This window comes from Primulina eburnea, chromosome 4 (assembly GCF_022965805.1).
Source record: "Primulina eburnea isolate SZY01 chromosome 4, ASM2296580v1, whole genome shotgun sequence".
Classification (NCBI taxonomy): domain Eukaryota; kingdom Viridiplantae; phylum Streptophyta; class Magnoliopsida; order Lamiales; family Gesneriaceae; genus Primulina; species Primulina eburnea.
Window position 1 is genome coordinate 38,884,619 of NC_133104.1, and position 24,885 is coordinate 38,909,503.

A 24,885-nucleotide genomic window follows, 5' to 3' on the forward strand; every position below is an offset into this window, starting at 1 on the left:
TTAACGTAGTACATCGATCTCTACCACAAAACGATCGAGTTGCAAAACTTTGACTATGAAATCCTTGAAGGAAAATTCCAAAGGAATCTACATCTAAAGTTAGCTGATAAGACACATCTAATATATTTTACAGGAACTTTATCAATTTTTTTAAAATTACGAATAAAATTTAAAAATATTTTATTTGATTTAGAACATATTTAATAAAGTAATTAGTCGAAGATCCCACTTTAGGCTAGGTTATGATTCAATTTAAGACCGCTCTCTTTCCATCTTTGAAGGAAATTTAGTAATAAACATTTTCAGTCGACCTACTTCTATATTTTGATATAAATATGAAACAACCATTAATCTATCTATACATATTATAAAAGTGTGAACCAGGGTCAAAGTTTTCCATTATGTATTGTCAACTTTGTCCTTTTTTTATACACATTTGAGTAATTTAGTGAGGATGTTTTAGTAAAATCAATTATTATGATAAGGTCAAAATTGACAAACTACGTGTTTGTTGGATAAAGATCAAGTTTGATGACATATTTTTTTTCTATGAATATTTTGATTTTTGTTATTATATATTTATTTATTTAGTTATAGATAAAATGAATCAAATTTGATTGAAATATCAAAATATTTTGATTTTTATTATTATACTTAAAGTTAATATATTTTATTCTAAAAAATGCCAAAATATTTTGATTAATGTTATTATATTTTGTATTTAGTTATTGAGAAAGTGAAAATATTTTTTTCTACAGAAATCTACATATTTGTTGAGAAAAATCTAAAAATTGATTGAAATAAAGAATTTTTGTAATTTTGAAAAAACATTTCTCTCTCTTATTATTATCTCCACTCTATCTCTCCAATAAAATTTCCTCCCCCCGTTGAAATTTCTTCTCGGCACAAATTCTAAATCCTTCCGATCGTTCTTCCCTCGTCATCCACCGCACCGGGCCTCCGCCGTTGCTTGGACTTGAATTTTCAAGGCATTTGGAGTTCGAAATCTTCTCCTAGCTCGAGTTTCATAGGCTGTCGGTGAGTGATTTTTTACCTATCAATTTAGTTCGACTTGTGGTACCAATTGTTATTGTTAGAGGGGGTTATTTCGATTTTCTTGATGTTAGTCACCCTTTTTCTGTGCAAAAATTCCTCGAAGGACCGATTGTTGAATTTGCCTTTCTCTGTTTTTCTGTGGAGGAGGAAAAAAATCATACAATTTAGGGTAGGAATGTTGTGCAGTATTTTGTTTCAAAACTTTGTGAAGTTATCCACAATGGAGCACGTATGAGTTTCTTGTGCTTTTCAGTGGTATGGCTTTGTTCCCTTAACATGTTACATCCTTTCTCCGATCCGGTGATTCTCGTTTTCTTGCTTAGTAATGTTAGTTTGGGTTGTACGATTATATCTAATGATTAGCTCTATTTGTCATAGAATTCTATTTTTACGTCCTTGTAAACAATAACCCTTCTAAAATTTCTCCACAAATAGGAGTGGTGGACGATGTAAAATTTTAAAGGTGATTTCATTTGGATGAAGAAGTAATTGTGAGCAGCACCTAGAGATTTAGTACCGAAAATGGTTGGTGTTAAGGGATAATAGTTTATCAGGAATCATCCCAAAAGCTTTGAGTAATTGCACAAGTTTGCAGATTATAGATCTCGGGCAAAATAGGCTAACAGGCAATAATCCAACTTGGGTAGGATGTAGCTTTAGAATGATTACTGTTCTAAGCCTACGCTCCAATGAGTTCACTGGCAGCATACCTTTAAGCTTATGTGGCTTAACTGAACTTCAAATCTTAGACCTCTCATCAAACAAGGTTTCCGGAGCTATACCAAATGAACCGGCACGGTCCGCACCATGAAGCTGTAAAATTGATTTTGGTACTAATATTTGATATTTGTTATATCTTTGGATGTAGGTACAATCGTTGCGTCGATTCGAGGTTTCGACAGAAATTTTAGTCCCTGTTTGTAGAAATTACAAAATTTCTATTTATTATGGGCAGAAAAGCTTCTTCTTCAAATTCGAAGAGGTATTGATAAAAAGCTATATTTATTTAATGTCATTCGCATATTTGATAATATATTGAACTAAAAAGTTGTAACTACTTGTGTTGCTAAACAGTAAGTTATTTGAAGCAACCAATCCATCAGTTGCAAATCGTACTGACCAAGGTACATCAATTGAAATTTTCAAATTTGTAGTATTTAATTGAAACAATATATATCCAAATTTGATTCCTAACAAGTTGTTTGATTTTTTTAAAATTACAGATTTATTGACATTTAATAGGTGTTGCACTTTCGAAAACAAATATTCGAATTTGTCAATAGATAAAAAACGTCATTACATTAATAATGTTGTGAATTCTAGAAGAAAAAAAAGATTAAACGAATGTGAATCCAGCACATCTACAAAATTGAAGAAGGAAAATACAGTTTGGTTGTTGAAAGCTTTGATTCATGAAGGTAAACCCAAGTTTAATTCCGTACACTTTTATAAAGTATCGGGAAACTGCATATTTGTTTTATATTTATCATATTTTTATATTTTTTTAGGTCAATCACTTGTTGATCTGCACGAATTGAAACCTATGAATATATGTCGCTACTGTGAAGCGAGAAAGTTTGAATTTGAATCTCCAACATTTTGTTGTGACAATGGTAAAATTAAGTTGGCAAACACTGTGATGCCGTCTGAATTGATAGATCTGTTCACTGGAAATCAATCTCAGAAAGCTGTTGATTTCCGAAAAAAAATTAGAGTTTATAATAGTCTCTTCTCTTTTACTTCTTTTGGAGTTAAAATTGACAAAGAACTTGCTTCTTTAAATCATGGAATTTACACGTTTCGAGCATTAGGCCAAATATTCCACACTCTTCCACCTATGGCGCCCGGTGAGGCTGGTCCATCTCATTTTCAATTGTATTTTTGGGATACAAGTAATGAGTTAAATAATAGAATGAATGTGATGGGCAATGCTGATATCGATGAAGAGACAATGAGACTATTAATGGAGGTTCTCAAAAGAAACCCTTACGCTCAATTATTACGCAGAATAAATGATTGGTCGTCTCTTGAGGAAATTAGGCTACATATTTGTAAAAATGCTGTTGTGGATCAACGATGTTACAATACACCTACAGCTGATCAAGTTGCTGCCATTTGGATCGAAGGCAATAATGCTAATATACCATATGATAGAGACATCGTAATTCATGGATGCAATGGTCAAAGTCATAGAATTAAACATTATTTTGGTTGTTATGATCCTTTACAATATCCGCTTCTTTTTCCGAATGGAGATAATGGTTGGCATCAAAATATTCCCAAATACAAGTCCATGGAAGCTAATAATCAAATTCAAGATAATATTTCCATCCAATCGAACTTTTCTTCTATCGAAAATATCATTCAAGAGGAACGACATGGTACATGTTTCTGTCTTTTTTTCTTTTCAATCTATATATATTTAAAGTAATAGATTTCATCACTTTTACAAATATTTCACTTCCATGATAGATGAAATAATTGAATCCACATGTCAAGACTTTGAATGTTTCAAAAGATTTCATTACCACTTATGTAATATGAATCTTATGTATTTTAGTTGCAATCACATTAAGATTATAAATGTATCAATGATGTTTTGGTGTTTTTATGCTTTGTGTATTTATCTAATTTGTTTGATTTAATTTAATACATTGTTAGACCTTTTACCAATTCACTATATAATATTTCTGTAATTTTTATATTTTAATGCATGGTTTTATTTGTATTAATATGATATTTATTTGTAAATTGTGAAAAATGTCATATTCTGAATGTGTACTTTTTCACTTTTTAATATATTATCATAGTAATCAACAAAGACAAGCAGAAGATGGTTTCTTGTCGAGAGTACTATTGTTACAAATTCCAAATAAGAGATAACATGCCATCGATGCTTTTATATGCTGGAAGATTGTTGCAACAATATGCAGTTGATATGTATATTAAGCTTGAAACAACTAGATTGGATTACTTTAGAAGGAACCAAGCGGAAATGAGGTCAGAACTTTATCAAGGTATCGTTGACAGCATTATAAATGGAGAAACAAAAGGAAATGAAATTGGAAGAAGAATAGTTCTTCCAGCATCGTTTATCGGAGGACCAAGGGATATGCGTCGTAGATATCTTGATGCAATGGCATTGGTAAGAAAGTTTGGAAAACCTGATCTTTTCATTACAATGACTTGTAATCCAGAATGGAAAGAGATAACAGATAATTTGAAAGAAGGTCAACAACCTCAGGATCGACCTGATCTAACTACCAGGGTATTTCGAGCTAAGTTACAAGATTTAAAAAATCAAATAATTACCAAGTCAATATTTGGAGTGGTTGCTGCTTTTGTTTATGTGGTGGAATTTCAGAAGAGGGGGTTGCCTCATATGCACATGTTGATTATTTTGAGGCAAGATTCTAAAATCAATGGTCCTGAAAATTTTGATTACTATGTATCAGCAGAATTACCAAACAAAGACAAAAATCCCAACCTTCATAATTTTGTTGTGAAGCATATGATGCATGGTCCTTGTGGGGATTTAAATAAAAAGAATTCTTGTATGATTGATGGGCGTTGTAAAAGCAACTATCCACGCCAGTTTTGTCAAAGTACAACACAAGGAAAAGATGGTTATCCAATTTATAGAAGAAGAAATGATGGGCAAATAGTTGATATACGAAAGGCAAAGCTAAACAATCAATGGGTTGTTCCTCACAATTCTTACCTTCTGTTAAGGTATGATTGTCATGTTAATGTCGAAGTATGCTCTGGATTGACGGCTGTCAAATATCTTTACAAATATATATATAAAGGACATGATAAAGTTGTTGTGCATATTGCCTCCAGCAACAGTGATACTGTTGTGGATGAGATTAAGAACTTTCAAGATGCAAGGTGGGTCTCAGCACAAGAAGCACTGTGGAGAATATTTGAATTTGATTTAAACGAGATATCCCCGGCTGTAATAAGTTTGGCATTACACTTGCCTAACAAACAATGCATCACATTTTGGAGGAATCAAAATTTGGAAAATGTCATTCAACACGAATTGACCTCAAAAACGATGCTAACTGAATTTTTTCATATGTGCTCAATAAATTCTAAAGCAAGATCTTATTTGTATGCCGAATTCCCAGAACATTATGTATGGGACAAAAGAAACAAGTGTTGGTATGAAAGGAAAAAAGTAAAAGTTATTGGACGTATAAATGGTGCAAATCCTACAGAAGGAGAAAGGTATTATTTAAGATTATTGCTCAATCATGTAAGAGGACCTACTTCTTTTAACTATTTGTTAACGGTTAATGGAAAGATTTGTTTCACATTCAAAGAAGCAGCACAGAGAAAGGGGTTGCTTGAATCAGATCAGAGCAACTTTGAGTGTTTGCATGAGGCTATGAGCTTCCAAATGCCATATGCTTTGAGAAGACTTTTTGCAACAATCTTAGTATATTGTGAGCCATACGATGTCAGAAAATTATGGGACACTTACTTTGACGCGATTTCCGAAGATTTTAGGAAAGAAAATGATGGCAACAAGGAATTTTTGGTATCAAAGACATTGCAAAACTTGAATTTTATTTTGGAAAGAATGGGAAAAAGTATTCATGTTTTTGATTTGCCAAGAATAACTATTGAAATAGATGACTACAATGATAATATTTGTAGAGAAGCTCGAGAGGAAATGTCTATTGAAATCTCACCTGACGACTTGTTAGCTCAATCCAAATTAAATGCAGGGCAACAAAAAGCATTCTCAACAATTCTCGAGTGCTTAGATTCCATTGGAAGTGGCCTTTTTTTTGTCAATGGACCTGGTGGAACTGGGAAAACATATTTATATCGTGCTTTGCTAGCAAATGTTAGGCAAAGAAATATGATTGCCCTTGCTACAGCAACTTCGGGAGTTGCAGCTTCGATATTACCTGGTGGTCGAACAGCTCATTCCCGATTTAAAATCCCAATTGATTTGCATGAAGAAAGCTATTGTACAATATCAAAACAAAGTGGACTTGCAGAACTGTTACGTGTAACACGATTAATTATATGGGATGAAGCACCGATGGCACAGCGGATAGCAATTGAAACTGTTGATAGAAGTTTGCAAGATATAACGGGAATCCAAAAACCATTTGGTGGAAAGGTGGTTGTTCTTGGAGGAGATTTCATGCAAGTTTTGCCGGTAGTTCCAAAAGCCACAATTCAAGAAACAATTAATGCAAGTTTAGTAAAATCTTATTTGTATAAACAAATGCAACATATGACTCTAACTGAAAATATGAGATCAAAATCTGACCCTGTTTTTAGCGATTTTTTGCTACAAGTAGGCAGTGGGATTGAACCTACCGATAGTGAAGGCAATATCAAAATTCCCGATGAAATGATTATCAAGTATAGCAAAAATGATGAGGAGTCTTCTGAAGAAATGCTAATAAATCACATATTCCCAAATCTAAAAGAAAATGCTGAATCAACAGCATATATGACAAGTCGAGCAATACTTACTTCAAAAAATGAATATGTTGACAAGTTGAATGAGAAAATTATTCAATTTTTCCCAGGTGAAGGTAAAACATATGCAAGCTTTGATGAAGCTGTTGACGATACTCATAATTTTTATCCCCAAGAATTTTTAAATACCTTGACTCCAAATGGAATGCCTCCTCATCGTTTGGTTTTGAAAAAAAACTGTACAATTATGCTATTGAGGAATTTAGATCCATCTGAAGGCCTGTGTAATGGAACCCGAATGGTTTGTAAGGAATTTGAAGACAATGTCATCCATGCAGAAATAACTGTTGGACATCATGCTGGAAAACATGTTTTTATTCCAAGAATACCTTTGTCTCCTGCTGAGAACGAGGGATATCCTTTCCAATTAAGAAGAAAACAGTTTCCGATTCGTTTGTGCTTTGCAATGACAATTAATAAGGCACAAGGTCAAACTATACCAATTGTTGGTATATACCTACCACAACCTGTGTTTTCACATGGCCAATTATACGTTGCATTATCTAGAGGCACTTCAATGTCCGCTACAAAAGTCTTGATAAAGCCAAATTCAATCACAAATATTGATGATGCAAGAACAAAAAATGTTGTATACAAAGAAGTTCTTCGTCAAGGTTCATAATTTCATTAACTTATTTGTCAGAATAATTTTGATATTGCATGTATGAAATTGATATATTTACTAAAAAATCTGAATTTGCAGACCAGGAGACGGCCACAGTCAAGGGGAAAGAGTGGAAGTAAAAGAGAGTACGTCGGACTTGAAGGTTTTATCTTTCGTTCTGGTTTTCACAATTTTTCACAACAATTTCCAGTTGGCGTCGAAGAGAATCAAAATCCATTTTCGAATAAATAATTGAGCAAATAAAATAAAGCTCACTATTTGAATTGTCCTACATCCTTAGAATAGCTTCCTACATAAATGATGTTATATGTTTCTCACGTATTTGTGTATGTTTTTAAGTTTCAATATGAGATTCGATTACTTTAGTATTTGGAATAGCATATATACATGTTGCAAATGAATCGGAAGACGTATAGCAATAAGGCTATCCTGATATTGTTTTCATAATTGTGACAGTCTGCAGTGATGATCACTTGCAAGATTCCGGTCGATGAGCTGAAAAATGTGAAGGATTACCGGAATTTACTATCTGAATCCATGTTTTTTCAAGCTCTGAACCAAAGGTTCTTTAAATTATCTTGTAAGAAAGATCCACCATACTTTTCATGCTCAGCTGCTGCAGATGTTCTGGTTCATCAAACAAAGGCCTAGATAATGACTTCATCCTGTAAACAAAATGGGATCATTGAAGCATTGGAATCAATGCTGACAGAGGTTTTTCTGTTATCCCATTGTACGAGCAACTTAGTTGTCCAGATCACTCATGCAACTATTTTAGGTTGCAAGGGTTCGAACACATGGATTTTCTGAACGTGAAATATCTTTTTGCCCGTGCTTTTTTACTGTTGGAGATTGAATCTGCATATCTAGAGAGAGATCAAATGCAATCCACCAATTTACGAGATGAATAAATGCAAGTGAGTCATGTTCTCTGACTCACCACCACTTCCACTCTTTATTTTTTGCATTATTTAAAGTTCCATTTTGAGTATACAAACAAACTCTTGTGTCATGTCGACCTTTCTATTTTGTTTGCAGCATTTTCTTCGAAATGAGCCTGTTGTCAGGATTGAGCGCGAGGCTCAACTTCACGAAACTCTTTTACCTTGTGAGCATTTGACAACTCTTTACTTCTGGGCTTGTCAATAGCATAATGTTGCAGTATTGACTTGTTTTATTACGTGATGGTAGATGTATCGGCTTCTGAGGTATCCAAATATGCAGAGAATTTTCATACATCATGTAGCTGTGTTATAAAAACAATTGAGCCTCAATCAACTGCTAAAGTTAATGATTTGTGAACTGTTGTTTCTCAGGTCAATTCTTTTGAGGAAGGCCAAAGCATTTCCCTGGATGAATAACACATCCAGAGGAAATTGTTGGGGCAAAGCCAACTTCAAGGTAAGCTTAAAACCCCTTAGCAGCGAAGCAGGATGTTCCTAGAGCTTGTAGTCCAAGTTAAGTAGCTCCTTTTTCTACTGATTCATCATTGGTTCCAATACCCCTGCTCATATCTCTTATAGGAGAAAGTGTTCTCATGAGTATATCGTACATAGGAGATGCAGCAACTTGGCAATTTTCAGTTTCACAATTGTTTGATTTTAGATTTTTACTTTTTTCCAGTCATGTGGCACATCAGTTTGAATATCCTGGCATTGGCGCAACTGAGTTATCCTTTCTAACAAAATGCATATTTGCTATAAATGCACGGACTTCCTTGACGACGAGGTAGCGTTACTTTTGCTTGACCTGTGTTTCAGGCTGCATAAATTTACTTTTGCTTGACCTGTGTTTCAGGCTGCATAAATAATAGAATACAATTTAGCTATTTGAGCCTGTGCCTTGTGGATGTAGGTCTTCGTAATTGAATTGTTAGCTTGATTTATTTTCAAAGATTCCTATGATATTTGTCGGAAGTTTGAGCCCTTCAGTGATGGTTTACACTTGACGGAGGCGGTTTACAAATTCTTGGCCCAACGTATAATTGGAGGGCAACACACTGTTCCTCATTTCAATTCAATATGTTGTTTCACAATCTGTACTAAGATTGGTTTGATGATATTTTGTATTAAATGAAAAGAAGAAAAATTTTAATTCGAGAAAAAAATATTTTTAGTTTATAACAAAACATAATGATAATTTCTATTAAATAAAAAGAGAATTTTGTAATTCGAGATAAATAGTATTATTGATTTATCAAAAATACTATATGATATCAAATTTAGTTATTCTACATCTTTAAACTTTCATATATATATATGTGTGTGTGTGTGTGTGATAATTTGTATTAAATAAAAATATAAAATTTTGTAATTCGAGATAAATGGTATTTATGATTTATCAAAAATACTATTTGATATCAAAATAATAAAATTTGATCAGCTCCAATTATAATTATATTTTAAAATAAGCATTAAAGGTTCTGAAAAACATAAACTTATTTTGACATGATTATAACAATTTGATAAGTAATTATAAATAAACTTATATTATTTTATTAATTGAGTTTCTATTTCGGTAGAACTCTAGATGAGAAGGATTCTTTTTGACACGAGATAAGAACTCTAGATCAGAAAGATTTTTTAAACACAAGATAAGAAGAATTCTAATAAAACTCTAATATTATATTAATAATTATATATGTAGTGTAATTCTTTCAATCGAGAAAAAAAAAGTATTTTTGGTTTATAAAAAAATTATACGAGATGATAATCTGTAATAAATAAAAAGATAAAAAAATTTAATTCGAGATAAATAGTATGTTTGATTTATCAAAAAACATAATATGATATCAAATTTAGTTATTCTATATATATTAAAAAAGAGATTAGCAAAATTGATTTGATTTTTCTTAGATTTGATACGTCATCGCTATAATATATCTACTTCAAACTTAATAAATGATCGACTGATTGAAGTAGGACTACATAGGTAATTTTATAATCATAAATTTTCACATGCTCTAATTATAATTAAATTTTAAAATAAGCATTAAAGGTTATGAAAAACATAAACTTATTTTAACATGATTATAATAATTTATTAAGTGATTTTAAATAAAATTATATTATCTTTATTAATTGAGTTCTTATTTCGGTAAAACTCTAAATAAGTAGGATTCTTTTTAAACACGATAAGAACAACTCTAGATAAGAAGGATTTGTTTAACACAAGTTAAGAAGGATTCTATTAGGACTCTATTATTATATTAATAATTATATATAGTGTGTAATATTTTCAAATGTTTTCAACAAAAATACACAGGAATTTTCTCTACAAGTTGCATAAACGCGTTTCGAAATTCGGAGAAAGCTGGGAATTTGGAGGTAGGCTGGATATTCATTCAAAGTTGAAACTCCTTAAATCAAAATTTGACAGGTTGTCTTTAATCTTCGTGTGTTCTATTAAACGTATTTGTGTTGAATAGAGTCGATGAATTGAATGAAAAACATGGTGAAATCAAATCATCGACTTTTTTAACCCAAGGTTCCATTGCTTTTAAATAATTGTATTTATTTCCTTTTCCAAACATTTTGAATTAAGAACCCGTTCGATTTGTGTATCATGCCAAAATATCAATGTGGTAGACAAATATCTATCAATTTCTATTATTTACAATATACTTATTATTTATTTACATTATTACTGCAGTTTAATATATTTCTTTCTCAAAAATTTTTTTGTCATGCCACTTATAGAGTTCAAAATCATATAGCTCGAATGGACACCTTGCACATATGTCCTATCATCTCGTTGCAACCGAGTCAAAACAATGCTTCCATAAAAGTTAAAGTAGTGCGACAGGGAAACCAAATACCCGCCAAATCAAATTCGAAGCCTATTAGGAAACTGATCTTCGTGGACGAAGAGGTAATTTCTTCCATATTCATGTATATTTTAAATTGTTGTTAAAATAATAAAAAAAACATTTTCCGTTTTCATTGAAGGGAACAAAAATACATGGAATAATGTTCTCGAACACAATAGATTTTTTTCAAGATCAATTGAAGATAAACAAAACTTACATCATCTCCGATCCGATTATTCAAGAAGTCAACAATAACTATCCGAATGTCAACAAACGGATAGAACTGATTTTCCAAACAAAGACGACAATTGACGAACTACAAACTCAATTCACTTGTTCCAATGTGACTTCTGGATTTACAATGTTCAATGATGCGAGGAGAGATTCACATACTAATGAAGATATAGGTATCGGTTTATGCGAACAGTAAATACTTTCTAGATTTATGTAATGAAATTATCAAATGCTGTAAAATTTTTGCAGATATAATTGGTGTCCTGAAGGAAGTTCGACTGCTTAATAAATTTCACAAAAAAGATATGAACATCATCGGATATAGAAGAGAATAATACTTATAAATCATTTGTGAGTATTTATTCTATCTATATGTCTTTATTAAAAAAAATGCAAACTAATATTTTTCAAAGCATTATTTTAGTATTAAAATTTTATGATATATGATTTAATGCATATAGTTTTAATGATTTCAACTATTTTTTCCTCTTCTTAAAGGCTAGATACTATAACAATTACTTTATGGGATGATCTTGCTATTAACGAAGGACAATTTTTACAAGAGATAGAGATGGATAAACCGGTTATAGCATTCTGTAACTTGAAAAGACATATCTTTGAAGGTAAATTTTTTTAAATTTCATAATACATATTTGCTAGAATTATTCATTAGCATTACTCACCACTTCTCCTTATGACTGAAAATAGGAAAGTTTCAATTCAAATCAACAACAACAACAACAATGTTCACAAATCCATCTTGCATAGAAAAAGAAACATTAAATATATGGTATGATTATTTTCGATTTTTTTAACAAAACTATAATATTGATATTTATTCTTTTCACTATTCAAGTTTGTAAATATCTTTATGTTAATCATTCTACTACAGGCTAGGTAACAACTTCAAAGATAGAAGTCTAGAAGAATTATGCATGACACATCAAATTAAAGATGCTGAAGAAATTACTTTGGGGCAAATTCTCAATCAGATTAATATTCTGCCAAAGGTTACGTATCATTTATTATTCAATTTATTTTTATTACTTCACGGTTTTTTTTTTCTAATATTTACTCATTGGAGAACTTATTTTATAATTGATATTTATAAAACATGAGATAGGGAATCACAATTTGATATTTAATTTGACTTGATGTATCTCACTTATTAACAAATACAGAACAAATTCTATTGCTTCAAGGCATACATACATGAGATAGAAAATAAGGCGAATCCATGGTACGAAGCATGTAGTAATTGCTCAAAATCAGTCAACAAAACAATGAAAACCCGGAGCTGTAATAACTGCATAGACTTCAATATCAATATTGTGTCAAGGTAAAATTACATTTAGATATTATATCTATAAGTTTACATGAGTTGATAATAATGCCTTACATTAAATTGTTATTGTAGATATAGAATAACGATGAGCGTAAATGATGGCACTGACACTGCAAGGGTTACATTGTTCGGAAATGTCGCAAATGTTTTTATTGGCTGCAGCGTTGAAGATTATATCGATTCCATTACTAAGGTATACAAATAATGTTTTTTTTACAAAGAATATATATATTTATCAATTACTAATAAAATATTCTTTATCTATAGGATGGCAACACTTCAATATACTACAAGCATTTAGAGACACCAAATAGAGAAGAATATACATTTTTTCTCAAAATGGACAAGTCGGTTGAAATAAAAGACGGAACATTAGCATTTGTAATTGAAGGCATTCAAAATCCAAGCACAAATTTCAACAACAACAACGATGCAACCAAAAAGAGATCAGTAGATTTCGAACAAGAAGAAATTATAAAGAAAAGAGGATGTCTAACAAATATCATTAACGATATTGGCAAACAGATAATAGAAGACAACGACATTACAAGGATGGAGATTAAGGATGATGAAATTATTGCTTCTCTCGCAAGGAACGATTTTCAGCATAAAAATATTCAAAAAAAGAGAGGTCGTCCAAGAAAAGATTCATCAAAAAATAAAGATATGAAATTGCATATAATTGATGGCGACAATCTCACAAGAATTGTTATTGAAGATGATGATGATCTTGCTTCTTTCATGAAGAAGAAAAGACGTATGACAAAGGACAAATTCGTGAAAGAGAGAAAAGTCAAAAATATAAAATAAGATAAGATTGGCACAATTTTTTGATTGAAGGTTTTAAATGCATTATCTACATTATATTTTATTTTTCATAAATTAAATAAATAGTGGTAAAATAATGTGATCAACACTATGGATTATATTTTTTCTTTATCTCATTTTTATTTTAATAATTTTGTTATGACATCAATTCTATGTTATATTTTAAAGATTGATTACTAATATATTTTGCAACAATTATAAATTCATTTAGATTTGTAATACACAACAATTTTTGAACAAATAACATTTTCACTTTATAATACATGTTGCATAAATTATACTACATTATTTTTTACTGTCTGACCAAATAAAATAGATTAAAATCATTAATTAGTTTCAAACTACTAATCTCTTCTTAACTCATTTATTTATCAACGTTTATCAACATTTATCAACATTAGAGATGTGTTCTCACGTGCAACGCACGTGTATTTTCCTAGTAAAGTTTAAAAGTTGCCGATTTTTTTGAAAATATGCCATATTTTTTCATGAAATATATACATGCTTGCTTTTCGACAAATAACTTGTAAAAAGAATGTTTGGAAAAGTATTGTACTTTATAAGAATTTTTTAAATGTTTCTCATCGTAATTCAAGTGAACTTATATTTTTTTTTAACACGAGAAACATATTTAAATGTGTTGAAAATTGAAATGTTGACAACACAGTGTTGCAAGATATATCGAACGACAAAGTACAGTAACTTTCATAAAAACCAATGAATCTAAATGGTGAAGCAAATACAGTAGAGCAAAGCTTAAAATAAACCAAACCGAGGCATGTACGAAGTACAGTGTCCTTAAAGCAAATTCGTCTCCTTTTGTGTGTTTTTCGAGGATCGTCATAGACATCTGTTTCCCGGATACAACGGAACAATCAGCAGCGACTTAACACAAGACACTACTACGGCGAACTGAAAATATACATTTACTTTATCAACGAGATTTAACGGATGTCAAATGAAAAGTTAACAATATGAAATGCAAAAGAATACTTGAAAGAGATCTGATTTGCATATGTTTGAAATGATAAAATGAACACTATTTATGCATATGTTTGAAATGATGAAAGGAACACTATTTATAAGCCCCAAAATGCACACCCAGAGTCATGAAATATTAATTAACTCAATTAATCTTTCCATTAATTCAAGAATATGAAAAGTCAAAAGATACTCCTACATTCATGAGACGTAGTTTTTATTCAAACTCTAAATTTGATTCAAATTTCCAACAGAGCTCGTCTAATGTGGTTCATCTGATTACGTAATTTACAAGCTATTGCGTTAGTCCAGAGTTTATCCAGTTCGCACCGAAAGGTAACGAATGCGAAGTTCTTATATCATAAAATAAATAAAACAGGGTAAGTAAAATGTGTGTTTTTTATTTTAAATTTTTGTAATGTGTTTATGCAGGAATGATATCTCTCATTAACTTATAAATGATATTTATATCTTTATTTTAAAATACTCGAGTCTAAATATTTTTTTATCATATTTTAAAGTAAAAGTAAATTCATAAAGTATTTATACATTCCCCGTATCTAAGCTTCATTCTTTTCACGCTTTCTATAATCATATATAGTATGGAAACAGGTCTTTTTCTGTCGTTTCTTACTACCTAGCCTAACTATTTTTCAAATGCCTTTGTATATACAGAAGAGACGACGTGACGCTTTCAAAGTTGCAATAACTCTTCTTTACTATGAATTGAGAATCTTCAATTTTTTCGAGTAGACATAAAGAAAATCTTTAGTTACAATGTACATATATATGCTTCTTCTATTCTAACATGGAAAATAATTATAATAAAGCTTCAATATCATAAGCGGGAAAGATTCACAGCATGACCTTCAACAGCCCACCTCAGGATTGATACAAACTGCTTGAAATTGTCACTCTTGGAACAATTCAGCAAAATCTAATTGAAAATCATCATCCCTTCCATAAATGTCTGTTCTCTCCAATCCCAATTGCAAGTAGGCCAATTCCTTCATATGATTTAATGAACTTTCACATTCCATGTTATCAGATGTGGCGACGCCAGCTGCCGATTCTGTCACGCACGTGATGCTTCGTGGATGTCATTACCACTCCCTATCGAACCATCCGCAACCACTTTTCTTGTTTGTGTTGGCTTAAGAAACTATTTTTTGAATCAAAATAAATGACTTTTTGTGTATGTTTCTTCTGTATATCTATCTTTCCTATCAAGGCTATTATATATATACTCCTGCCACTTCTATTTCTCCTTTCTTGTTATTCTTACTCGATTTTCGCCATACTCCATGAAATAATGGAAGTTACATATGGACTTTAGGAGTAGCCAAGAGCAGGACGGAATGTGGAGGATTGAGCGTGTGGTTTTTAATAGTTATGTATGTACTTAAATTCGTTGTCTCTCAGAAATGTTCCTTGTGGAATTCAAATTTGGTTGAGCCCTTCTGATTATATTCGTTGCAGAGCTGGTTGAGTTCTTTTGCCAAAACTGGTGCCCCACAATAGAAAACTCCTGTTCCAATTGTATCAAAATGATAAATGTTGTGTGTTATTGATCAAGAGCTTCTTAAATATAATGTTTGCGTGCTAACCTATCCTCGCATTAGCATGCTTGGTGCTGATTTTCGAGAGAACCTTTTTCCAATTAGGCCTTGCAAAGTGGGTTCTAACCTGTTAAAACCAGAGGTCCAATAACGAAAAGGAGTCATTTAAGATAATGGAATTGGCTAGTCTAGAGCATAATATTTGTTGCAGAAGAACCATGATGTAAAATTTATGAGACAATGGCAAACTTACCCTCGTGCCTGATACAATATCAACCCCATTCTTGGCATGGTTAAGAGCCTGAACCATGGTGATGAGAGCTGAACGAGCATCCCCTTCCTCATATACACTAGTTAAATAGTTGTGCATCTCAATGACACCCTGCAAGTTTATGACATACACTTTATAAACAGCATATTAAACGATATCAGTGGCGGAGTCTGATGCTAACATGGTATCATACCCTCTGATCAAGTTCAGCTACTTCATTCATGACTCCTTTGAACCAATCGAACGAACCTTGCTCTCTAGTGACCCAATAAAAGTAAGCATTGGAGGTTCTAAGAGGTTTCTTTCTTTTTGGTGAAACCTTGTTAAGAGAGGAAGGGTCGAAAGATCCTCCACTCTGATCTGAATACCTGCTGAAATCTGAAAGTGAATCCTGGAAAGAGTAACCAAGTTTATCAATGGTTGAGCTGAAAATGAGGACTCCAACAAACAAACTGATACTTACAGCCTGCTCCTCCAGTTTGACAATATTGTTTAGTAAATCTTTTAGGATGCTTATAAAAGGTGTCGCTCCTATCCCAAGGCCAACAAGTAAGAGGACGTCGTATTTTCTATAGTTTTGTGCCGGAGCTCCATAAGGTCCGTCAATTAGTAACTTTGGCAAACTGGATTTTGAGGCAATTTTCAGGTCAGTTTGCAGATTTGTGAAGAGAAAAAGGACATGTTAACGCACTAGCCCCACAGGAACGTTACCTTTTCTTGGTAGTTTCATCCGCTCTAAGTAACCCACTCTTTCCAGAAACTGGTGCCTCGCATGCCTCAGAAAACACCCTTCTAAGTTCGTGTGTCCAATCACCTAACTGCCGTATGTGAATGCTAAGATAGTCATCACCAGGCGCTGAGGTAATTGAAAATGGATGCCTGGATATTTTCCAAATAGAGCAGTGCTAATATTAAACAACAAAGAATTTACGGTTGGTTATTAACAAGTGATGCCGAATAATGTTGGTACATTTTGTTCCACAGATGTGTAAATCATCTGAGAATATGGAAAATGGCCAGTACCAAGTTCTCTGCTAACTTATGAAGTTTAAAAGGTCATCTAATTTAGGACTATAAGTTCTTGGTGTGATTAAACCCTGTCTAATAGATACTGCAGTTATTATTATTTTTACCATTCAAATGGAGAAATGGCTGGACATTGGACAAACATGTATTGCCCGCTCTTGTATTTAAATTGTGGAGGCTTTGACATTTGCAAGCTGAGGACATTTCCTGGATAAATAGCAACCTGAAAATGACAAAATGAAAAATGAAAAACTTTGGGGGGCATTGGTATGGCTTATTATCAATATAATTCACAAAAAGCCTAGAAAGCCTTGATTGATTTTTCAAATCATAAATGGATTGTTTTCTGTGGAGGGTTTTTTCAACATTTCTCTAACTGATCACACATTTTAGAAAACAAGAGCTGTCATACTCATGCTCACCTTCAGAAGCCGGACGCTATAGAAACCCGACCGGAAGAATCTGAGTATTCTTTCACCTGCATAAAGAAGTACCGGAACTGCCAGATACATCCATGTCTGTTATAACCAATGAAAAAATGCAAGATTGTTAAGCTCCAAACTTCTTCATTCCAAACCAAAAATCAAGAAAATTTACTCACCGTCTTTTTGTACCAGACATGCACAAGATAAAGACAGGTGCCATGGATGATAAGCAAGACGTAGACTAAGACAAGCAAGTGGTGTGAATACCAGAAAGCATTGTATCCTGTAAGCCTGTCGAATGGCTTCGGCAACTTGATTAGACTCCTTCTAAACCACCGTGTTGCCAATATAAAAGCAGTTATCATGAAGATCAGCATCAAGATTCCCGTCACACCCTCAACTCCTCCAACAAGGTCTGGGTATGTGGGCCTATGATCGCCAAAGTCGTCATTAAAATAAAGGGTATAATTGGTATCGGATACGTGTGTAAGCCTTGGGAAGTCGCAGGCAAGGTGGTTACCAACATGAAGTATGACACCAACTACAATAGCAGCAGCAATGGTCTGCACATTTCAAATTTTGAACAAGGAAATATAGAAAAAAATATGTTAGTAAAAATATTCCACTATCTTATTTCGATTTCGATTGATAATCATTATTCATGTTTTGATTTCATTAGATCTAAAATTATTATGTGAATTTGACTTGTACATTGGCACAAACATTGTTTCCTATAATCCAATAACTGGGAACTTATTTTACCAAGCGCTTTGGTCCATATTTTTCATTTAAGAACACAAATGACATGATGTATGGGACATTAATTAAGATATTTTTCGAAACAATATCTTTTCTAGTATTTATAAGCGTAATCCGCGTCCTCACGGGCTATTTTTACTAATAGACAATAAAAACAAGTTGGGACATGTACAAAGCAGAAAATAGCAAATGTCAAAGTTTTCCGCTGATATCAAGTTGAATGCGAATACATATCAGCCCATAATAAGTGATAATATGAATGCTAAAAATTCGTATTATCGAAAAGATATTCAGCTTGAGCTTTTTAATATTGTAAGGGTGTACCTGGTGAAAGTTGATATTGTCATCAAATGGCACAAAATAAGCCACCTTAGAGGATCTCAGCCAAGTAATGGTATTCCTACACACAGGCAATAACACAAGAGCCATGTTGAATTTCAATGTTTCAGCTGCACCTTTAGCCGTGAGAAGACAGTATCCCATGATTTGGTACGCATTTTTCTGTTTGTACTGGTAGAACTTCCAAGTGAAAAGCCCTATCATGATCATGATCCAAAGTATTGTCACCCAAATTCTCTTCCAGTTTTCTTGGACGAAATAGAGCAACTTGTTGCTCAATCTTTTGATCCGGCCTCTGTACCTAAGACCATGTAGATTTTGACTCATGGCCTGGCTCGTGTAGCTCAGGGCTTGACTGTAATTTAAGTAAGTGTCCTTTTGTAATAATAGTGTTTCCAGCTGCCATAGCTGCATCATCATATGACAAAATCATCATAACCGACATTCATGAGATATGATCAGGAAAGATGGAATCGTGCGCTTTAATTTGTCCTTAAATGGGGTCGATGAAATTACTGTGGACCATACTGTTTCGATGTTCGTTTGTTTGAGTGCTGAAAACACGCATTTGCTGCCCTTTAACAGAAAACTCCACATGGGAAGGATTCAGTGAGCTCAAAAGTCGTCGTGGTCACATGAGAATATTGAATGATGAAAATGTTGAAGTTCAAGTTTTTGGCCACAAGTACTTCTTGATTAGAAAAACCCCATGATTTCTCGACTCCTTTGAAAACAAATTAATTTTTATTTCCAAACATTTTAAATATCTCCTTTGGATTAATCTTAATATTTTAGTGGCACATTTATTTAAAGAGTCCATCAACTCATTTTAAACTTCAGTCAAGCATCTTAATTACACATAGATATGCATATCCTTAGATTCTCAGAATTTACCAATGTAAAACATGACAGTTGTCTTAATTAAAGAAACTTCATTAATTCGCCTAGGCATGAGCATGACAAATTAATTAATGAAGTTTCATTTAAATGTGTTTTTCATATTATGATCTGAACCAAGTCTTCTCTTTGAGCTCAACTAACAGGAATTAGGTAATAAAACCTTTATTCAAGAAAGCTACTGCTGCACTACCAAAGATTTGACCAAATTTTTATAAACTCTAACCAGTCAGTTTCCTCATCTGAACTTTATTTATCATTAACATTTAATTTGAAATCTACACCCAGATTTTTATTATTATTATTTTATAATTTTTATTTAACTCTAACCAGTCAGTTTACTCATCTGAAATTTATTTATCATTAACATTTAATTTGAAATCTACACCCAGATTTTTATTATTATTATTTTATAATTTTTATTTATGCATAGCATATTTTTTTGATATCTCCACTTTAGGTAACTTGAAAATTGAATTACCAGCTATTAATATATAGTAGGTATATGGTGCTTAACAACAATAGACTACTTCTATCTGATTATATATGCTTTTATTAATTTCCTTAATCTTTTAAATTTATACAAATTTATTTGACTAAAACAAAGGAAATGACGACTTCAAAGATCAAATATTTGAACTTGTTTATTATTAATTAAAAAAAATTAATCATGTATGTAAGATCAAGTCAGTCATTTGTCATCTAACGACCAACTTTATGGTGAGAAAAGTGAAATGTCATAATTTTAGTTGTAACCATTTTCCATTCAATGTTAGAACAAGTGTTGTGGTTGTGCATAATTAGAAAACTCATTTAATTAATTAATTAATTAATAATAATAATAATGATCACCTCAATGTAGCCAAGTCTCTCTGGGTCCAATTCTTCCATTATTAAAGCTGCATATTCTTCTGCTTGTTCTTTTAGTCTCGATAACTTGTTTGCAGAAGCACTGAGCATAATAATCTACAATAAAAAAAATAAATAAAATTAAAAACGTGAAAATTGAAAAGAAATCAATTGCTTGGTCGAATTATTGGAATTATAGACCCACCAACCCCTCAAATTTGAGGAATATTTAAAGATACGTTTAGTTTCAACGTCAAATAAGTTGACAAAGACAACCAAATAAAAACTAGTGTTGTGCACTAATGCACGCACTTTGGAATTTAAATTTTAGCCACGACAGATTACGTGTTGGACAGAAAAATAAAATAAATTTTGAGATTTGGACAATATAAATTGGAGTTGTTACGACCAAATTTTTTTTTTCTAATACAGTCGCCCATCACGTCTTACCCCCTCCTGCATATTTTAAATTCTCAAATTTTTTAAGAATATATTTGTAAAATCTATTGTTTCAAATGATTAATATATTTTGTTGTTTGGATTTATAGCGTGTGGATATAAAAACAAAATTCATCTCTGATTTTACTATCCTTTAATCTAGAATCGCGTTATTTACAATTATTTACTGTTATTTTATGAAATAGATATTTAAATTATATCATTTTATAAAAACAATATTATTTTTATATCAAAAATATTATTTTTATTTATAAGTACGAGACAACGAATTTAGTGTCACGTCATATTACTCGGGCCAGTAAATTTTTTAGACAAAAACTTGTATGAAACGATCTCATGCATCATATTTGTGAGACGGATCTTTTATTTGGGTCATCTATGAAAAAATATTATTTTTTATGCTAAGAGTATTACTTTTTATTGTGAACATGGATAGTGTTGACCCGTCTCATAGATTAAGATCCGTGAGACGATCTCCCATGAGACCCAGTCATTTTTTTATGGTGAAGAATCTGCCAGACTGTACGTATCTCAAAATCATGATTACATTAATTAATTTATTTTTAAAACAAAAAGATTAATCATTACCTACTTTTTAGTAGTACTGAATATGATTTATTCATTAATTAATCAAATCAGATAAAATAAATCACGTTACCTCCTTGACTTCCGTTTCGGTGATCCGACCATCCTCATTCTTGTCTACCCTGCATCAATATATAAATAAATAATAATAAAGAAAATAACAATAATAATAGATGATTCTCCAGTTCCACTTTTGCCGTAGATTAATCAATTAACCGGTAATTTTAATTAATTAGTTTTGTTAAGATAATATCTGTCAATTTTAATATTTGATTATTTTACGTGCATGTATTATATATATTATCGTTATTTAGATATGGAATTATAATAAGTTTTTTTATAATAAAGAAGAAATTAAACCAGTTGTGAATTCTTGCAATGTAAGTGTACGTATATGTATATGCTCTCCTGTTTTGGTAAAGGGAGTTATTTAAGGAAAAAGGAGTAAGTTTTAATGGGAAACAGCTAAATAAATGCATACATGTCGAAGAAAATCTGAAGCCTGGAATCGAAGCTTTGATCTGTAATTTGCAACCAAAATTCGTAAAGCTCGTCTCTCGAAATCTTATCGAACTTCAATCTCCTCCTTCTGCTCAATGCATCGAATAATTCCAACCCAAATTCATTGGAATCTTTCATCCCTGTGAAAGTATATAGTCCATCACTGAATCAGATCGAAATTTTCAGCTTACAAACAATTATATATTAATTAATTGCATAAAGACTCTGGAATTAATTCCAAATTTTGGAGGGTTTGTTGCCAATATGAATTTGAAAACAATTAACCTATGCATTGTGCGAAATCTGCGCGGTAAAGAAAGCAGTCCCTGGAGAGCTTCTGGAAGTTTTTCTCGACTTCTTCCCAGGCATCAACGCTGTTGTTCTTGCTTTTGCTGATGAATTTCAAACCTCTCAGTGCTTTTTGAGTGCCTGAGCGGGTGCGATCCAGCTGCGCACGTTGGCGACGCATCGCCCGCGCAGCCAGCGCAGATTCCAAACCGTTACCGCCGACCCCACCAGCGGTAGACAGTATACGCGACGCATGCCCGTGGCTCCAGGAGAATCGCCGCAGCTCCGCTTTCAGCTCCTGCGAGAAATGCTTCGCCTTCGCCACCGCTTCGGCCTTCAACTCCTGAGAAAACTGAAACAGTCTATTAGAAGAGCTCCGGCGCATTGTGGGCGATCTCGAAGTCGACGAAGGCACCGGAGTTTCAATCCCCGCTATCCCAGCAATGGCGTCATTGCTATCGATGGTAATAACCGTGGCCGGCTCAACACTACGCAGTATAATGGTATCGTCATCCTGAAGATCAAGCGTCACTTCCACAAACTCCTCGGCCGAGTGCGTTGACGAAGCTCTAGAATACTCCACCACCGGCGAAGACCCTTCCGAATTCCTGGCGCTCACAGATTCAGAATCCCATCGGCTATCATATTTTCCGGTACCTCCCATTTAACCAGAAAATGGGATCAGTGTGTTGGGTGAGAAGAAAGAGTAAGCAGAGGCATATATGGATTTAAAAGGAGTGGAACCGAAGCGCGTCGAGAATCTGTGTAAAACGACATGCAAAGCGGAGCTAGGTGGTGTTAAAAAGGGAAAAAAAAAGAGAGAATATATGGTGCAGAAGAAAGGGGGACCTGAGACTCAAACTGAGGTTTTTGTTTGAATTTCGGTGTGAATTAATATAGTTTTTTATGGAAGAGAAAGCAAAGTGGTTAAGTTGATTGAGAGATTTAAATCTACGGGTGACACATATGCTAACGGGGTTGATGAGCCACGGCAGATGGGAAGCATATCCAAATTTTCTATTGTATATATATATATATATATATATATATATATATATATATGTATTATGTTCACTCACCTTATTTATCTTATTCAGTTTAGCGTCAAACACTTATGTGACACTCATCTATATGTATGAATATATCTAAAATTTATATACAACATATCAATGTCATATTATCAGCAAATATAGATGTAAATAAGGCGGATATGAGATGAATATAGTTAGACCCAAGATGACCCATTACGCAGCAAACTTTGACTCATTATTTGCCCCATTTCGATTATATATTTTTCGGGCCAACGCCACTCCGAATACAAATGGAGCCGGTTAGACCCATGATACTCGATTTTTTTTAATAACAACAGTAATTTTCTTCTCACATGACTGAGTTATAAAACAAAGAAGCTTCTAAATACAATACAATAGAAAACTAATTCATGTCTTCGATCGCACTTAATAATGATAAACAAAATATATTCACGACACAATGAATTACATAAAAAAAAAAAAGTTACTAGCTAACTTTCCAAAAAGATATTGACATCCAAAATAAACATTTATAAAACTAAAATCCTGAAGTATTTATATACATATATATGAGCCGAGTATAAGACGAGTATTGTATGACTCATGACCCACCCCTTATGTCCAGACAGGTCCTAAAATTGGACCCTAAATCTGTTTCATGACCTATTTGATATGCTCAAACTTGCCCCACACCAGGCGGGTTCATTGTAATTCTAAAAGTAAGATGGGTGGAAAAACATATAAAACTATATATATTATAAATGTTAAAAAATAATCGACTTTCTCGGTTAATTTCCGCGTCTCCTCCGATTACCTACATCCAATGTAGTCAATTCTATGGGCCCGGGTCGTTGTAAAAATTTTTCGGACGAATGAGGAAAATTAATTGTTACTACGAAGTAAAAAAAGAAAAGAAGAAGGAAAATTCTCCCAATAAAAAATGAAGGAATTCCACATTTGTTCATTCAAAGGTTCTGTTTTTCAATCAATCGGTTATTTTATAGAAATTTTTTATTATTATAATTTTTGACTTACGAACAACTGATTAGATGTTCAAATAAAATAAAATAATATATTTTTAAAAATACTTATATAATTTGCATTTGCATTTCTTTAATTTATGCTAATTACCCTATTTCCTTGCTCGTTTCGGTCAGTTTACATGTCAAAGTAAGTTTTTTGGTGCTTTAATTACTTTTAATTAATTATAATTAACACAATACATGCTAAAAATATTGGAACATAGCTAGCTCCCATTTTACTTTTAACTGCAATTGTATGAACAGTGATTGTTGTCATATCAAAAATTATAGGTAATAATTATAGTATAATTCGATATTTTAAAACTGTATAACGACTTAAACGTCGTGTATCAATCGCTCTCGTAGCAATGTCAGTTATTCCACTCCAACATAGTTATCTTAGAACTCGAGCCAAACACTGAATGAGAAAAAATTGTAAGAATCTTATTTTATGAAATTGGATTTTTATTACAGAATCCAAATTATATT

The 24,885-nt window shown here is 32.4% G+C and overlaps 2 protein-coding genes across 14 annotated transcripts; one reads left to right on the forward strand and one right to left on the reverse strand.

Annotated features, from left to right (window-relative positions):
- The first annotated feature begins 785 nt into the window (after positions 1-785).
- Positions 786-9,211, forward strand: LOC140831191 (uncharacterized). 12 transcript variants are annotated; one of them, XM_073195012.1, is made up of 10 exons: positions 786-1,038; positions 1,925-2,038; positions 2,131-7,178; positions 7,268-7,331; positions 7,646-8,106; positions 8,228-8,297; positions 8,381-8,397; positions 8,506-8,590; positions 8,813-8,917; positions 9,044-9,210. In XM_073195012.1, the coding sequence occupies exons 3-4, from the start codon at positions 3,890-3,892 to the stop codon at positions 7,306-7,308; spliced, it is 3,330 nt and encodes a 1,109-aa protein (XP_073051113.1). In that variant the 5' UTR covers positions 786-1,038; positions 1,925-2,038; positions 2,131-3,889; the 3' UTR covers positions 7,309-7,331; positions 7,646-8,106; positions 8,228-8,297; positions 8,381-8,397; positions 8,506-8,590; positions 8,813-8,917; positions 9,044-9,210. The 12 variants fall into 12 exon arrangements, with proteins under 12 accessions (XP_073051113.1, XP_073051111.1, XP_073051110.1 ...); XM_073195010.1 differs by having other exon boundaries at positions 8,506-8,917; positions 9,044-9,211; XM_073195009.1 differs by having other exon boundaries at positions 7,646-7,903; positions 7,968-8,106; positions 8,381-8,917; positions 9,044-9,211.
- A 5,993-nt stretch (positions 9,212-15,204) lies between these two features.
- LOC140831192 (respiratory burst oxidase homolog protein A-like) lies at positions 15,205-23,313 on the reverse strand. Of its 2 annotated transcripts, XM_073195015.1 has the most exons (14): positions 22,341-23,309; positions 22,036-22,195; positions 21,628-21,676; positions 20,514-20,627; positions 18,750-19,172; positions 17,843-18,229; positions 17,664-17,759; positions 17,349-17,464; positions 16,927-17,094; positions 16,679-16,838; positions 16,409-16,606; positions 16,198-16,326; positions 15,993-16,071; positions 15,205-15,913 (listed from the first exon to the last, which is right to left on the reverse strand). In XM_073195015.1, exons 1-14 carry the CDS (start codon positions 23,005-23,007, stop codon positions 15,804-15,806), a joined length of 2,856 nt encoding a protein of 951 aa, XP_073051116.1. In that variant the 5' UTR covers positions 23,008-23,309; the 3' UTR covers positions 15,205-15,803. The 2 variants fall into 2 exon arrangements, with proteins under 2 accessions (XP_073051116.1, XP_073051115.1); XM_073195014.1 differs by having other exon boundaries at positions 16,409-16,838; positions 22,341-23,313.
- Positions 23,314-24,885: the final 1,572 nt, after the last annotated feature.

Excerpts from the sequence above, each read along its gene's own strand:
- LOC140831191 (XM_073195004.1), top strand. The coding sequence starts at position 3,890 with ATGGTTTCTTGTCGAGAGTACTATTGTTACAAATTCCAAATAAGAGAT. Across the intron at positions 7,179-7,267 it reads CAAAGAAGTTCTTCGTCAAG|ACCAGGAGACGGCCACAGTC; the intron begins GTTCATAATTTC and ends CTGAATTTGCAG.
- LOC140831192 (XM_073195014.1), bottom strand. The coding sequence starts at position 23,007 with ATGGGAGGTACCGGAAAATATGATAGCCGATGGGATTCTGAATCTGTG. Across the intron at positions 17,465-17,663 it reads ATAGCGTCCGGCTTCTGAAG|GTTGCTATTTATCCAGGAAA; the intron begins GTGAGCATGAGT and ends TGTCATTTTCAG. Across the intron at positions 17,095-17,348 it reads GCCATTTCTCCATTTGAATG|GCATCCATTTTCAATTACCT; the intron begins GTAAAAATAATA and ends GAAAATATCCAG.